Source organism: Ochlerotatus camptorhynchus, unplaced genomic scaffold (assembly GCF_037179485.1).
Source record: "Ochlerotatus camptorhynchus isolate MF236.1 unplaced genomic scaffold, CSIRO-AGI_Acam_v1.1 ptg000710l, whole genome shotgun sequence".
Classification (NCBI taxonomy): Eukaryota; Metazoa; Arthropoda; class Insecta; order Diptera; family Culicidae; genus Ochlerotatus; species Ochlerotatus camptorhynchus.
Window position 1 is genome coordinate 107,861 of NW_027041185.1, and position 16,968 is coordinate 124,828.

At 44.4% G+C, this 16,968-nt stretch overlaps 1 protein-coding gene across 1 annotated transcript; it reads right to left on the reverse strand.

The window, feature by feature from the left end:
• Positions 1-5,306: 5,306 nt before the first annotated feature.
• On the reverse strand, positions 5,307-7,848 carry LOC135714757 (myogenesis-regulating glycosidase-like). The gene is made up of 3 exons (XM_065238125.1): positions 7,754-7,848; positions 5,749-7,609; positions 5,307-5,680 (listed from the first exon to the last, which is right to left on the reverse strand). Exons 1-3 carry the CDS (start codon positions 7,835-7,837, stop codon positions 5,544-5,546), a joined length of 2,082 nt encoding a protein of 693 aa, XP_065094197.1. The 5' UTR covers positions 7,838-7,848; the 3' UTR covers positions 5,307-5,543.
• Between the last annotated feature and the right edge of the window lie 9,120 nt (positions 7,849-16,968).

Consider the following 16,968-nt stretch of genomic DNA (forward strand, 5'->3'; position numbering starts at 1 on the left):
TATTATAATATTAATTTTCAAATTAGGCAAGCTAATCATGAAAAATTCAAGTTTCTCTAATGATTATTCACATAAGATTTTCTAACGCATACGACGACACGCACATAAAAACTACAGTACTGACACGACCAATGGTGGTGGCTTCAGCAACCCTCCTTCTTGGCAGAGGATTGGTAGAATACTGATGTTGTTTGTTTGTTTGTTTATTAAGGACATTTTACATCTCCGCGATGCATTCATGTCCGTTCGATTTGATGTTTGGTGTATTGTGTATGGTGTGCAAGTGTTTTTGTTAGTGTAAGTGCTTCTCTCTTCTTTTCTTCTTTGCTTCCAAACAATTACTTTTCTCCTTCGCTTCACTTCATACTACTCTCCTAATTCGCTTTTCTTCACGAATTTTTTCATCTTTCTACCATCTCTACCTGTGTAATTTGTTATTCTACAGTTTTTTTAATTTGTTATTCTAGTCTTCTACTTCGTGTTGCTTAATATTTCTTTCACCTGTGCAATTTTTTGTTCTAAAGTTCTTGTAATTTGTTATTCTAGAGTTTTTTGTACAAATCCGTTTCATGTAGGAAATTAAGCATTCGTGTTGTTCTTTCTTCCGTGTTGTCCAGAGCTTCACGTAGACTGGTGCTGATGTCATTTTTCCTTCTTTCTTTGTCGTATTTCCTGCACTCAAGAATGATGTGCTTTACATCCAACACCGTGCCACAACATTCACACACCGGTGGGGCTTCCTTCTTCAGAAGAAACGTGTGGGTTAGTCGCGTATGGCCGATTCTCAGACGTGTAAGCATACGCTGGTGGGCTGAACTTCCTCGTTCTGTCCATCTGTGCGTGTCGAATTTCACCTCCCTCAGCTTCGATTCTGTTGTGCTAAACCACTGCCTATTCCACTGACCACGTATCGCATGTTTCACCGCTTTTATCGCATCCTCGCTTGGAATCGGTACGTCGATGGCTGGTTGTCTTCTAGCCTCATTGGCTAGTCGGTCAGCTTCAGAGTTTCCCCTGAAGCCGGCGTGTCCAGGGATCCAGCAGAAATGGATGATTTTGCTTTGCACGATTCTCTCTACTTCCTGCACCCAAGGGTGCCGGGAAGTTCCAGCCTCCAAAGCCAGTAGGAAGCTTGCGGAGTCCGTGAGAATAACCAACTCATTTTGAACATTAGGGATGGTGGCGGCCATTTTAATAGCGTAGGCCTCCGCAGAGAAAACACTACATTCGTTCGGAAGACTGTAGGTCCTAGATAGCCCTTCGTAGAAGAATGCAGCTCCTACCGTGTCTTCACACTTGGAGCCGTCCGTGTAGACGATGGTTGAACTATGGAAGCGAGTCTCCAGTAATTGTCGAAGAACTGGACGAACTTTCTCCGGTGGGTCTCCAGCGCGTATGCTTCTTTTCACATCCCACACTATCGTCGGTTTTCGTGCGTGCCACAAGCGATTGCTCTGCCTCACGAGTGAACCGACAGCAGGAAGCGTTGAACCGGTTAATTCTTGGAGGCGATTTGAAGCGCGTGTAATCAGAGGTAGGGTGCTGCTGTTTGGATTCTTTGTGAGCATTCGGATGGCAATGTGTACTGTGGTCTGTGCTGCTAGCAGTTCGAAGGGTAGAGTCCCAGCTTCGGCCATCACCGAGTTAATCGGGCTCGTCACGAATGCTCCGGAAGCGAAGCGAACCATTTTGTTGTAGGCAGGAGCGAGAGTCTGCAAGGTTGCTGGCCCTCCTCGACTAACAAGTCCAATCCCGTAGAGCAGCTTCGCAGTAACTATGGCTGACCCAACTTGCAGCAGAGAGGTCCGATTACCACGTGGAAGTTTTGCACCGATCATCTGTAAAATCCGTAACCGAGATTCGCATGCTTTCTTAACCATATTGCAGTGAGGTTTGAAGGATAACGTTCGGTCCATGGTTACACCTAAAATCCTCAGCCGGTTGGTCTTTGGCACGGGAGTTCCCTCGATAGAGATATCTCGCACGGGATCCCGTCGTGCGTTCGGACTGCAGTAGAAGACATGTGACTTTGTTTCCGACACAGTGAAACCAACGCTTTTCGTCCATTTGTTGATGGCTTTGACGGCAGCCTGTAATTTTCGGTGTAAGCCTTCAGTTTTAGCACCTCGCACTGCTAAGAGGATATCGTCCGCGTACAAAAGAATGAAGACTCCGTTAGGCACTACTCGGAAGATGGGCTGCATCGCGATGAGGAACAGCGTCACTGACAGGACAGAGCCCTGCGGAACTCCGTTTTCCAACGGATACTGGCGAGACATATGCCCCCCAACGGATACCTGGATCGTTCGCTCCGAGAGGAAACTTTTCATCATGTTCAGCATCCGACCACGTATTCTCCATGACCTCAGAGTGCGGATTATGCCGCGCCGCCAGGTGGTGTCATAAGCCTTCGACAGGTCCAGGGATGCTATCAGACAGTGCTCGTCTGTGCTTGGAAGCGTTCGCTCGAGCTCGGAAAAGTACGTGTCGGTGCCTCGCCCGACACGGAAAGCGTGCTGTCGTTTGTCGAGTCGCCCGCTCGACTCTAGGTCGGTGATCAGTCGTCGATTTATGATGCGTTCAAGCAGCTTCGCCATGCAGCTGGTGAGCGAGATTGGACGGAACGCAGCGGGTCCGGTATCGAGGCAGTTTGGCTTCGGAATGGGCACCACGATTGCATTTCGCCAGCTGGTGGGAAACTCTCCATTACGCCAGATCCGGTTGAGCAGCTCTAGCAGTGTCATCTTCACGGACAAAGGTAGAATACTGATGTTGCCACAGTATAGTTCTGTCAAAATCTCAGCAATTCCATTGATCCATTTTGAATATCGCCTTGCTAGGCGGGTAATTACAGGTGAGCTGAAACTAACGGTCCGCTAGTGTTGGTGAGTTATTTTCCGTTGCCAAAACAAAACAACATACGAACGCATTTGAATAGATTTGGACCTGTTTCATACAACCGGAAGGTGTATGCTGGTCACAAATGCCTTACCAAATCTTTGATGTGAATTTCATGAATAAACACGATGAGCATTTCTTATAGCAAAACTTGCCATACAAAATGGTCATAGTTCATTTTAGTAAACAAACTAACACTTCTTCCTTGTGTGTCACCATTGTATTACCCGCCTATATCGCCGTGTATTGTCGAGATTTTGCAGCACTGACCTCATTAGACTCCTGCACTAAAAATAAGTACACATTAATATTTTCGCACTGGTCTTTGTCATAGCTAATTTGTTTATTATTAAGTTCCAAACTGGATCGGGTATCAAGATTGGATCTGCTTGTTTTCTGACAAACGTCAGTTTGATCGTATGTTTTTAAAACCTACCTCAGGTTGAGGTTCGCACTGACAAACAGTTTGGTTTCGCACTTCTGAGATTCCCTGACACCAATGTCCTCAGGGTCGGCAGGCTTACCGATTGCAATTACGCGGGGCAGGGAAGGATCGCATGTGACACACAGAAAAAACTCCACAAGTACTTATCTACTCAAGTTCAAAGATGTACCTATTCCAATTTCCTGACACAACTTTTATTCTTCCTTTCCTTACTCACTCCTTACTAACCTTCTTTCTTCGTCAGGGCCCCTCACAGCACATCCACCACGAGTCTTCGACCATCATTCGCTTGTCCTTGGTCGTCGTACGCTTCCTCTCTACTTCCTCCTTGTTTCTCCTGTCCACGGCGCCATAATTCTCCTTCGCGCGCTTGAAATAGTCGATGTCGAGCACCGGGTTACACGTCCTGGGCCTACGAGTTGGTGACATACGTGGGCCGTCAGTCAGGAACAGTGTAACCTTCCGGTACGTCTACCAGAACTTCACACAGTAGGGTGGATCTGTAATAAATACAGCGAGGTCCCAATGGTTAAGCACATTTGGCATTAGGCCCATCTAAACCAAAATCGTACCCTCTCTTCACACTTTTTGCTGTTAGTTGTCGGCTAGTGACCCGAGCCGTGGCGGCTTTTACAAGTTTCGGTGGGTTTGATGGCTGCATTCTACGTTAATGGAGAAAACTGCACAACTATCTCGAACATTACCTGCCACTATTTTGCAACAATTTAACCGAAACTAAAAACCATGATAATCCAAAAAATCCTCGAAACAAAGGCGCTAACACTTACATATTGACATTTTAATATTGCACTTCTTTAAGTTTTCTAGAGCTCGAATCCATTAACGTAGCTTGCCATAACTATTCTAGAGCTGCTACTGCTTTTAAATAAGTCGATTTTCAAGATTTCTGGCCAGAGTTAAAAAAAAACTATCCAATTATTTGTTGCACAGGAGTCTAAAGTGGTGCAAAATACACAAAAGAAAATTTCCGCTCAATCTACGAAAAGACCTCCTTAAGCTCAGTCGGTAAATGCGCAGTTACAAAGCAAGATCATGCTAAAGGTGGCCGAGGGGGGCGACACATCAAAATCTAAATTCTAGATGCTCAACAAATCTCACACTAGCGAATCAATCTTCGAAAAATCTTCTTTCATTTCTCGCATCTACTTGCATCGCGCATGATCTTTTTTTGTAGGAAATCTTTAGAAACGTCACCCTTCTATCTACTCAGCGTGCGCGTAGCTTAGCACAGCAAAATACTTTTTTTTCCTATGGTAGATAGGGTCGCTCCTCTCGGAGGTGGTTGGGCTCGATTCCCAGTCCGGACTAAGAATTTTTCGGGTTGGAAAATTTCTAGGCTTCCTTGGGCATAAAGAGTATAATTGTACTTGCCACACAATTATACTAATGCAAAAATGCTACAGGCGTCGAAAGCTCTCAATTAAAAACTGTGGAAGTGCATATAGAACACTAAGTTGAGAGCACGCAATAAGCTAATATGCGATAAGCAATAAGCTTGAAAGGTAAACAAGAGGAAGAAGAATTGCCGAAGCCGTCATTTACCCTTTAGAATTTATAAACTTTAAATTGATTCTGAGACAAAACTGTATGATTAGGAACAGTGGCCACCGGTATGACCACGATCGCGTGAGTTCTATTGTTCGGTAAAACCGGAATCTAGGCTCGTAATCACGTGAATGTACAGCTTATTTTATAATAGATGTCCAAGGCGATCGAACATGCATTTTTTGGCTTGGCGCTTAGCATCTGGCTGATTGGAGTGAAAAACCGGGGGACTGTTAGGAATGAAGTACAACTAAAAATTATTTTGAAATCTACATAAATCCAAGAAAATTGGGGACGATTTCGAATAGAAACAAACTACTCTCACTACAGTAACCTTAAATCTACTCAATTTAATCAGAATTAAAAATATTTTCTTTTACATGAGTACTTGAGTAGTAATTGCAGCGGTATAAACGAAACTTAACATACTTTTAATACTTGCATGATTGCTAACTACATTCACAGACACACACTCAAACTCACAGACACGCATGCATAAAATACGATAAATTAAAAACGATTTTTCGTTAACTTTCGACAAGCCTTCCTTCGTTGTGAGCGGATGGAAGAAATTCCTGTTGAGAATATGTTCGTTTTGAGACTACGCAGCCACCGACCACGGATGGTCACCACCCTAGAAGCGCGTATTGTCGGGCATTTTCACAAAGTATGCCACCTTGTTCAGCGGAACGTGGTAGTTGTGAATCCATCGGTTGCCCTTGCGTAGAGATCCATCGATTCCGTCCTTCCAGACGCCTTGTGGGAGGTAAACTGCAATAAGGGAATTTGAAACAATCATTAGAAGAAGCCCCATAAAAACCAGGTATATGAAAACTCACCTTCCCGACTGGTGTCACTCCGGTAGATGATCGGCGCCACAATCATTCCATCTCCGATCGTGAACTCATCGTCAACGAACAGGCAGTTCGGATCGCTGGAATCCATCATCCACAGTGGCCGTATAATCGGTTTCGCCGTATCCAACGCGTCGCTGGTAAATTGCTCCAACATAGGGACCACAGTTTTCTGACGAATCACCGAGAGCTCCTTGGCGATTTCCGTCAACGAGTCGTTCCGATACTCCGATGGAAGATGCGTGAATCGTATCACCGGTAAGAACGTGGCCATCTGCAGCCAGCGGATGTACAGCTCCATTTCCGGCAGTGGAGGAGATCTCATTGGATAGAAGGAAAGCATTTTTGTGTAATTGGAGGACAGCACAAAATCGCCCCCGATCGGTCCTGGCATTATGAGTGGATAGCCAATGATTCCGTAAGAGAGGACAGTTGGAATGATGGTTTGCAGACCACTCCAAGAGCTGTTCACCGGCGGAAGGCTAAGGAACGCCGGAGGATGTGGGATTGAAATGCCACTTGAAACTCCAAAAACTTTCAGGTTACCCTTGACCTGATCCATGAAGAATGATTTGTACTGATCCGGATTGTCTAGTGTTTTCGAACATTGATAATATCTCGGCATGTTGTACGCATTACCGAAATCCAGATAGAACGAGTCTATGCCGATGGTTTCCGTAATTTTCTTCAGCTGATCCTTTAACCAGGGAATGGTTGCGTTATTGGTGATGTCGAGAACTCCAGCGCTAGCTAGGCTTTTGTAGCGCGTCAGAGCGGGAATGCTACGTTCCGAATTACGTTCGTAAATCAGAAACTTCTTGGCAACTGCTTCCAGGAAGTTGTCACTTTCAGTGCTGATGAAAGGTTGGATTGTAAGGGAGATTCGGAATCCACGCCGGTGCAGTATATTTACGGTATCTTCCAACGTGGGAAAACGGTCAGGGTCAAACACGAAATCGCCGATATGTTTCTGCCAAAATTCATTGATCAAGACATGACCAACGTGTAGATATCCGGAAGCGATCACGTGCTCCGTGTAGTTGTAGATTATAGTTTCGGTCAGCTCTTCCTGAGAATAAGCTGGAATGTGCCACACCGGTTCCCGAAGAAGAGATTTGATGATGGTATTGTCGTTTTCTGTCAATCCATCCCACAAGCTCATCCGAGTGAGATTGTCGTGGGCAATTATTATGTCCGGACCGGTGCATACCCGATAGTTCAATGCCGAGTAATTGGTAAACTTATTCACAAACGCAAAATCGTCATTCCTGCCTCGCAGACAAATTTGCTGGCTGTCATTCTTGTTAATACTGACATATAGAGGAGTTTTGTCGTCCACCAGAATTGCGATTCCTTTCGAATTCAAAAAGAACCTCTTAACCGCATTACCCCACTGTTTGGTATTGGTATCACCCGTCACAAAAGGTGAAAAATCAAACGAAGCCTTGTTCAGCAGATAGTCCACGCCCTTGGTAAGACCTCCGCCGTACCAGTAAACGCCATCCCCGATATCGAAACAATCCGTTGGATAGAAGTTATTCACCAGCGTTTCCCAACTAAAGCTGTAGCACTTCACTTCACTGTTCGATTCTGCTTTCTCCAAATTCATGTACAATCTTGCCACCGAGTTCCACTCGTAGCAATGGCTCCCGTCGTTCCGCAGATTTTCCGGCAAGCACTTGTATGGCTTTTCGATGTTGAGATCTATTCCCAACTTCCCCGTCAGGAGGTCATATCCCTTCGCATCCAGAATTCGCATCGCTCGTGTCTTCGTGTGCAGCTTGATGCTCTCGAAGTACGATTTGGCCAGCAACTTCTGGTTGTACATGATGTACGCGTAGCCGACCTTCAACCGTTCAAGAGCAATGGATAACACAACAAACACAAACAGCGTTAGTTAGTTGGTACGTAACCGAAGCGACTTCTTCTTCTATAGGGAGATTATCTCCCGTAATTGCAAATGTTGATAGAGGGCCGTTTGTATACTTACAAGAAACACGATGATAAGGAACAGCATGCCGACAAAGACGCGCAGTTTGTAGTCTTTGGTTTCACGTTTCTTCTTGCGGATCATGGCCGGAACGTTCTGCAATGGGACGAGAGAGTTGGAAAATTAATCTTACGCTTCGTTTGGGTGTAAATATTGAATCTCGATAAATAGCGAGCATGCAGAATACAAGCTTTAGCGTGCATGCCAAATCTCATTAACTTCAGTTCAGTGTGAACACTGATAAGCGTATTATTATTATTTGCACAAGCAAGGCGAATAGAAATTAACACGGCGCATCTTCTGAATGTAACAATCCAATTAGGGTTAATGATTAACAGGATCGAACTTTTTAACACCTTTATTATAGCGGAAGCATACACTGCTAGTGGATTTTGAAGAATGATGGCACATTTGGCACGATCTGGAACATGTGCAAGCGGTTGAATTGAGTTGTTTCCAATTTTCAATTTGAAACATTCTCCTAATAATTTGGACAAATATTGTTCGAGGCTTACATTAGCCTGTTAAAGTGTGCTAAGGTCGAACAAATGAGAAACTTCGGCGTGAAGAATTTGATTTAAGTAACAACAGAAAATAATCCACCTAACTGCGATCAAGTTATTTCACTTAAAATCACGACCTGCATTATTTACATCTCAATCTCCAACCCAATCTACTTCAAGCAATTTCTGTAAGTATTCCTGAAGAGTTTTAAGAATAATTCAATGGCAATTCTGTAGAATATTTAAAGAGAATTAAAAACACAGTTCCAACAGAATCCAAGGGGTATCTGAGGATAATTTCAAGATATTTCGTAGAAGAACTCCAAGGGAGCTCTGAGGAGAATGTCTTAGGAATTTTGAGAGCATTACACAGGAATTCATGTCATTTTTGTGAGTATTCCAAGGAAATTAAGAAAAGAGCTCCAAGAGAAATCTTTTTAAATTTGTCGAACCTCTTAACGGAATCCCTTTAGAAGAGCTTTGAGTGTGTTGGTTTATTTCCTTTAAATTCCGTTATAATTGCTTATCTTTTGACAGATACGCGTCTTTCGTCTACTACTTGCAGACTTCATAAGTGCCAAGTACAAGTTGAGTACTTGGCACTGATGAAGTCTGCAAGTAGTAGAAGAAATACGCGTATCTGTCAAAAGATAAGCAATTATAACGGAATTAAAAGAAAATAAACCAACACACTCAAAGCTCTCCAAGATAAATTTGGAACAATACCAAAGTGAATGCTCAGGAGAAAACCAATTAATTTTCTAAAGAATTCATAGGTAATTTTTCAGATTATTCTGGAAAGCTACTGTCATGACTGGACCGAGGTGTCCAGCCTCGGTAACGGTTTAACGAATTTGCCGCTCAACTGGTGGTCCGATCTCGGGTTTACTTACTTATCCTGGTCCGACATCCCTCAGGATTGCACCTGCATCACAATGTTACGCCAATTCACTCGGTCCGTGGCTGCTTGTCTCCAATTTCTTGCCCGTCCCACACTTCCAAGATCCTGCTCCACTTGGTCTAGCCACCTTGCTCGCTGTACTCCTCTTTGTCTTATACCGGCCGGATTCGAGGAAAACACCATTTTTGCGGGATTGTTGTCTGGCATTTTTAAAACGTGTCCCGCCCATCGTACCCGTCCAGCTTTCGCAAATTTCTGGATACAGGGTTCGCCATAGAGTTGCGCCAGCTCGTGGTTCATCCTTTGCCTCCATACACCGTCCTCACATACCCCACCAAAGATGGAGCATCGTCCACGTCTCGTGCCCGTAGAGAACTACCGGTCTTATCATCGACTTGTACATGGTACATTTAGTACAGAGGTGAAGTTTACCCGACCTCAGGGTCTTGTTGTCCACTGCAGTTGTTATCCGACGTCACCAATGATCCGAGGTACAAAAATTCATCCACCACCTCGAACTCATCTCCGTCGATTGTCACGCTTCTGCTTATGCGAGCCCTATCCCGCTCGGTTCCTCCAGCTAACAGATACTTTGTCTTCGACGTATTCACCTTTAATCCACCCTTCTCTGCTACATGTTTCAGCCTGGTGTACTGCTCCGCGATGGCCTGAAACGTTCTTCCGACAATGTCCACGTCGTCAGCGAAGCAGATGAACTGGCTGGACTTATTGAAGATCGTGTCCCGCATGTTAAAGCCCGCACGTTTCATAACACCTTCTAGCGCAATGTTGAACAGGGGGGCAGGAAAGACCATCGCCTTGTCGAAGTCCTTTGCGAGTTTCAAACGAGTTCGATAACGCACCCGATATCTTCACGCAGCACTGTACACCATCCATCGTAGCCCTGGTCAGTCTGGTCAGCTTCCCGGGAAAACCGTTCTCGTTCATAATCTTCCATAGCTCTTCACGGTCAATAGTATCACAAGCGGCCTTGAAATCGATGAATAGGTGGTGCGTAGGGACTTGATATTCACGACACTTTTGCAGGATCTGACGCAACCTAAAGATTTGGTCCGTTGTCGATCGCCCGTCCACAAAACCGGCTTGATAGCTTCCCACAAATCTGCAGGCTAGCGGCGATAAACGGTGAAAGATGATCTGGGAAAGCACTTTGTAGGCCGTGTTAAGAATAGAGATCGCTTGATAGTTCTCACATTCTAGTTTGTCGCCTGTTTATACACTGGGCGTATTACGCCCTCTTTCCACTCCTCCGGTAGCTGTTCTGTATCCCAGATCCTGACTATCAGTCGGTGCAGATAAGCTCCGCTCCGATATCATCTTTCCCAGCTGCTTTGCTGTTCTTAAGCTGTCGGATAGCATCCTTAACTTCACCTATAGTTGGAGCTGGCATGCCCCCCTCATCCGCTGTACCGACGAAGCCATTCCTCCTGCCGCCTTGGTCCTCTGCCTCTGCGCCGTTCAGATGTTCATCGTAGTGCTGCTTCTACCTTTCAATCACCTCACGTTCGTCCGTTAAGATACCCCCTTCCTTATCCCGACAGATTTCTGCTCGCGGCACAAAGCCTTGGCGGGATGCGTTGAGTTTCTTGTAGAACTTGCGTGTTTCTTGAGAACGCTGCTCCACTTCTTCGCACTCCAGCTCTTCCAGGCGGCGCTTCTTATTCCGGAAAAGATGGGTTTGCTGTCTTCGCTTTTGTTTATATCGCTCCACATTATGACGGGTTCCTTGCTGCAGCATCGGCGCTCGCGCTGCGTTCTTCTCGTCCAAAACCGTCTGACACTCTTTGTCGAACCAATCGTTCCGTCGATTCCGCTCCACGAACCCAACGACGCCTTCAGCAGCGCTGTTAATGGCTGCTTTCACGTTGCTCCAGCAGTCCTCAAGAGGGGCTTCGGTGAGCTCTCCCTCATCCGGCAACGCTGGTCCGATGTAGCAACCGGACCGACGTTTCCAGCCTTAGTCACGGTTCCACGAATCTTCTGCTCCCTCTGTTGGTCCACTAGTGCCGCTATCCCTTTTGCTGGTGGTCTTTTGCTGGTCGTCTTTTCTCTTCACAGTCCTTGTTGATCCTACCAGTAATATACGCTTGATTAAGGTTAAGCCATGCATGTCTAAGTACAAACAGATTCTGATGACGGACTGTGGAGAAAGCGGACGACCAGCAAAGGACCACCACGAAAAAGGGATAGCAGCACTAGCGGAGCAGCAGATTCGTGGAACCATGACGAGGCTGGAAACCTCGGTCCAGTCACGACAGTTACTGGAAGTGTTCAGCACTACATTGAGAAAGATAACTGTCAAACTGGAATTCAAGCCGGATTAGCAACACGCGTTCCGCCAAAATCGCCCGGTTGCATACTTTGTGTATCAAGAGGTGGACGATGAGTTGGAGCGGATGCAGATTATAACACTTTGCAGGGCCTCCCTTTCTCAGCAGGTTAAAGTGGAGCTACAAAGCAAGACCATGCTGGAGGTGGCTGGGATCGATTCCCAGTCCGGTCTAGGAATTTTTGCGTTGGAAAATTTCCCGACTTCCCTGGGCATAGAGTATGATTGTACTTGTCACACAATTTTACTAATACAAAAATGGTACAGGCATCGAAAGCTCTCCACTGATAACTATTGAAGTGCATCTAGAACACTAAGTTGAGAGCATGCAATAAGCTAATATGCAATAAGAAATAAGCTTAAAATACTAAGAAGAAGAAGAAGAATCAATGGAGATCATGGTTGGCCGAAAAGCAAACGGCAACATCCGAGTCTATGGAGACTATTCCTCTAGATTAAAAGACTATTTACAACTCGTAACCGCAGACCAAATTTGTGAAACTTGGCAGCTGTAAGATTTTCAGTAGCATCGACAAGTCCGACTCGTATATGCAGTTGGAAATGGGTAAAGTTTCCCTTTGAATTCACAAGTAATTCGCCGCTATCAACTCTTTTCAGAATTAGCTTAAAATTCAGAAATTCTAATGCAATTCAGAGTTCTAAAGTAAATCAGACTTCTAAGGTAGCCCAGAATTTCAAGGTACTTAAAACAATGCTAGGAACTACCAGATGCCTTCTAAATTTACCTTAAAACACATTAAGAATTATCCTCAAAAATCTCACGAGCATACAGGGTGATTCAGAATAGTCGTGACCGATTTCACAAATATGCAATTCTCAATGGGTAAAATGGGTATGTGTTCGAGTATTTTTGTTTTAAAGTGTATACCGTATGCGTGATAATGTTTGCACCATCGTACAAATAAGGTTCCCGTTTCACCTGTGCTTACAATGCCTTGGTTTTCTTGGCAGGCACGTAACCTATAGCTCATACCGTAGTAGGCTGTGTATAAAAGAAAATGATTTACTTAGTTTTAAAGTTGCACCATGACGAAGTGGCAGCGTATTCGTGATTTGTCCCACGCGCAAATGTCGCAAAAAGACAATTCAATTGCCGTGGGAGTGTCCCGGAGGACCGTCAAAAGAGTTTTAGACCGAGAAAAGAAAGGACAACTATCCGCGAAGGTGGCCACAGGTCGTCCAAGGTCAGCTCGGGTTCTGAGGGCTATCGCTGCTATCAAAAGGAAGATTCGGGTGAATCCAGTGCGTTCAATAAGGAAAATGGCAAAGGAACACAGGATCAGTGACTTTACGGCACGGAAGATCGTAAAGGAAGATTGCGGGGCGAAGTCGAGGGCACGGAAAAAAACTCAAATGATTACCAACCGCATCCGGGAGCTACTAGTCGAACGATGCAAGAAAATCTTGAACTTCCTTAAGCGAAAAAATCCGGTAATCCTGTTCACCGACGAGAGCATGTTTACCGTCGATCCCGTATCACATTCCAGAACCAACCGGTATATTAGTTCTCTTCCGGAAAAGACGTGGCCGACGAACACAAGAACGTGTATCTGACCAAGCATCCTGCTAGCGTTATGGTGTTTGGATTGGTGGCTTCCGATGGCAAAAAAAATGGACCCGGTGTTCATTACAGAAGGTGACAAGGTCAACACGGAGGTCTAGGTATTTCGACAAGATGGAGCTCCGTGCCACACCTCGAACCACACTCAGAAGTGGTTGCAGGAACATCTTCCGTTCTGGGCGAAGGATATGTGGCCGCCATCCAGCCCCGGTCATAATCCACTGGATTACTCAATATGGCGCGTCATGAAGGCCAAGGCCTGTTCTAAACGCCACCCGAGTACAGCAAGCCTCAGACAAACATTGACCCGTACCTGGAGAAAAATGGATCCAGACTACATTATTAGAACCTGCCGTGCATTCCGGAAGCGTGGGGAGGCCGTAATTGCAGCAAGTGGAAACTCGATCGATGATTAACATAGTTTAAGACTCTGAGAAACATCCCCCTTGAATAAATAAAAAAAAAAACTCAAAAACGAAATTTTTGAGAATTTTTTTAATTTTGACGTTGCTCAATGGTGCAAACAGTATCACGCATACGGTATATCAGCTTGCATTAAAATGCGGAAGCACAAGCCAGATCACTGCAAAATCGATACAGATAACAAAATATTCCACGTGGATGACGATTTTAAGCACCTGCGATGGATAAATTAATGGACCTCATCACTTTTTTTAAGGTTCCTCTATTCACCACCAGAGGCTGAAACGATCGCTTAGTTTCTATTGGATTCGCCTATTACTTATGTTCCCGATTGTTCAATATCTCATGGACGGGATCGAAATAGATCAGACCATGGCGAATGATAAGTGAAAAAGAAAAAGGAAGATCCAGGAGCGGTGTTTGTTAGGAGCTGTCTTAGCTGATGGGCAACGAAGATCCCAAGATGATCACGATGTTGTGAATCCAGCAAGCTTATAGTGATACCGAGAGATGCCGGACTGTTTCCTTTGATGCATCTCTTTCCGAGGGCTGACAACAAGTAGCGGTTTTCCTTAATCAAGATCTAAGAAACTTTTCTGAACTGTATTCGGGAGCTTCGAGGATTATTCGGGTGAGATCTTTCCTTTTTATTTATTTAGTTCGTAACATTATGTTCCATATTAATTTCACTAATACAGTACTAAGAAAACAAATTGAGGAACTCGGCTAGCTTGGTGGATGCTGCGTTTGCTTACTGTGCATAAGATCTTGGGTTTATTATCAAATTCCTCAAACAAAGAAAAACAATCATATGCTTTTGGTTGTATCGCCTGGTTGAGGCGTATCCTGACCTAATACCGTACCCAATACTCCAACTCCGTAGTACTTATGAGGGTGTCACTAATTCGGTGGCCTCTCGTTGAGTAAGTACTACATCAAAATTTCCTTTCCTAGCCCTAGTTACGGTAAATATAGGCGTGGCCGGGAATAGCGACAGTCATGCTTTTGGTATTCTTGTTTAGATTGGAAATAATGTTAACTTCCTAGCATTATTCCTAAACGCAGTCTGACTAAGAATTTCAAAAGAGGCGTGAGTGTCACTAGTATCCGAAATATACCGTAGCAACGCAGACGCTAACGCTAATGTGTTGATCGGAATTACATATACAATCCTTCTCAAGAGCAGTTGTTGCCGACGTCGGTAAGGTCATCGCTAGGATCGAAATCTAGTGAGAGCAAGTTGAGCGGGAACTTCATCGTAATTTTTCTGTGATTTAAGGAGCTCGTTGGCCTTGTGGTGACCAATTTTGCTAACTGAGCAGAAAATCATGGATTCGAAAATTTTAGGCTTAATTATTTCTGTCATTGATTTTTTCATCGCGTTTTAGTCCGAAAAAATGTGCCACTCGATAAAATAGTTCTAGAAAAGAACTTTAGTGCAAAGCAAGTGCAAGTGATCGGGTAAAATGCATTTCAAAGTGATTTTTATCAGCATCCTTTTCGTCAGAACTGTTATTAGGCGATTGGCAAGTTGGCCCGATGATTCTGATTGGATTACAACTTTGTCTCAAACATCATTTGGGAACGAGTGGGTATGGCCAAGTTCCAACATAGATTTGCCAATTGGTTCATTCGGCAAGAGAGTCGGACGAGTGCTTTTTTTCTGGTTTTAGACGTTTGATGTTTTGTACCTTAAAATACCATTTTTGTAATCATGATTTTCCTGAAGAATTTTTGAACTAGTTTCGCAATAACCCGGAAAAGTCTTGGAACTGCCAGTAGGGCAGCAGGACAGTAAGAGTACACAATCCCCCTTATTCTGCGCCGCGAGTGACGTGAGGTGACTCGCTGTCACTAGTGAGGTGACACAAGTCACCACGAGTGAGGTGACTCTCCATTTGATTGGTACGGAGAGTCACCTCACTCGCGGTGACTTGTGTCACCTCACTAGTGACAGCGAGTCACCTCACCTCACTCGAGGCGCAGAATAAAGGGGAATGAATGAAACTTGCTGAGATCTTCTATTTATTTTCATTTATATGTTTTTGAATTTATAATATATTTTCGTTCTATTGCTCTCTACTGAAATCTAGCTCTTACCTGTTCGTGTTCAGCGTTGGAAAATTTTGCGAGGTTTTATGAAGCACACAAAAGGAAAAGTTCGCGAGTTATGGTGAGTTTTAGCGAACTTTTCCTGTAGATTGATTAGAGACCCGTTTTTTTCAGTTTTTACACAGCGGAGACGAGCCAGCCAACGGCTGAAAGTCTCCTTAATAAAGATATATAAAAAAAAAAAGTTTTTACACAAGGGAAGATAGAACTTTGTTTCCTTCCTCCTTTGTCTTTCTCCTACGGCCTTTTATTCAATTTTTTTTTCGGAAGGCGAGTAATGGCGCTATAACCAGAAGGCATAAGGGGTAAGACGGTAAGACAAGAGCTAGTGCTCATGTCCTAACCACTCGAGGAAAATGGAGCATCATTTAACTTTTTTAGATTAGATGCTTCCAACGACCAATGATTTATAACAACGGAACGTATGGTACGAGATGTCCACTAGACTGATGCAAAATTTGTAATTTTCGCTCCACAGTGCTCAACCGGTTTCAAATTGGGCACTGATTAGCCTCCCAAAATTTGAACTCGTTTAGTAAGAAACTGACTTGACACAAACCATTTGAAGTTTATATGGGAATTAAAGGGTGATACGGTCAAAATTTGGTCAATATCAACTTGACGTATTTCTTTCAATTTTGCATTTAAAAAACCTGAACACCCCTCATTTTGAAGGTGTCTGTGTGTAGAATGTTGCTCCTATTTTGATTTTGGAATTCACTCTTCAGTTGCCGAAATGCCGTCCAAGCAAGAAGAGCAGCGTATCAAAATTTTGCTCGCGCATCGCGAAAATCCGAGCTACTCGCACGCAAAGTTGGCAAAATCGCTAAAAGTTGCCAAATCAACCGTTACAAATGTAGTGTTTGGGGAACGTTTGTCGACAGCCAAGAAGTCTGGATCGGGGGGAAATCGAAAACTGGAAGCCGCTGAGACGACAAAGAGAGTTGCCGGTAGTTTCAAGCGAAACCCTAACCTCTCTCTCCGAGATGCCGCAAATAAGCTGGGTGTATCGTCTACAACCGTGCATCGAGCCAAAAAACGAGCCGGACTATCGACTTACAAGAAGGTAGTGACTCCAAATCGCGATGATAAACAAAATACGACGGCCAAAGTGCGATCCCGGAGGCTGTACACGACGATGCTGACGAAGTTTGACTGCGTGGTAATGGACGACGAAACCTACGTCAAAGCCGACTACAAGCAGCTTCCGGGACAGGAGTTTTATACGGCAAAAGGAAGGGGAAAGGTAGCAGATGTTTTCAAGCACATGAAACTGTCAAAGTTCGCAAAGAAATATCTGGTTTGGCAAGCCATCTGTACCTGTGGCTTGAAAAGCAGCATTTT

Coding starts and splice junctions, on each gene's coding strand:
- LOC135714757 (XM_065238125.1), bottom strand. CDS start 7,837: ATGATCCGCAAGAAGAAACGTGAAACCAAAGACTACAAACTGCGCGTC. Junction 7,610..7,753: donor TCCTTATCATCGTGTTTCTT/GTAAGTATACAA, acceptor GAACGGTTGAAG/GTCGGCTACGCGTACATCAT. Junction 5,681..5,748: donor GAGTGACACCAGTCGGGAAG/GTGAGTTTTCAT, acceptor CCCTTATTGCAG/TTTACCTCCCACAAGGCGTC.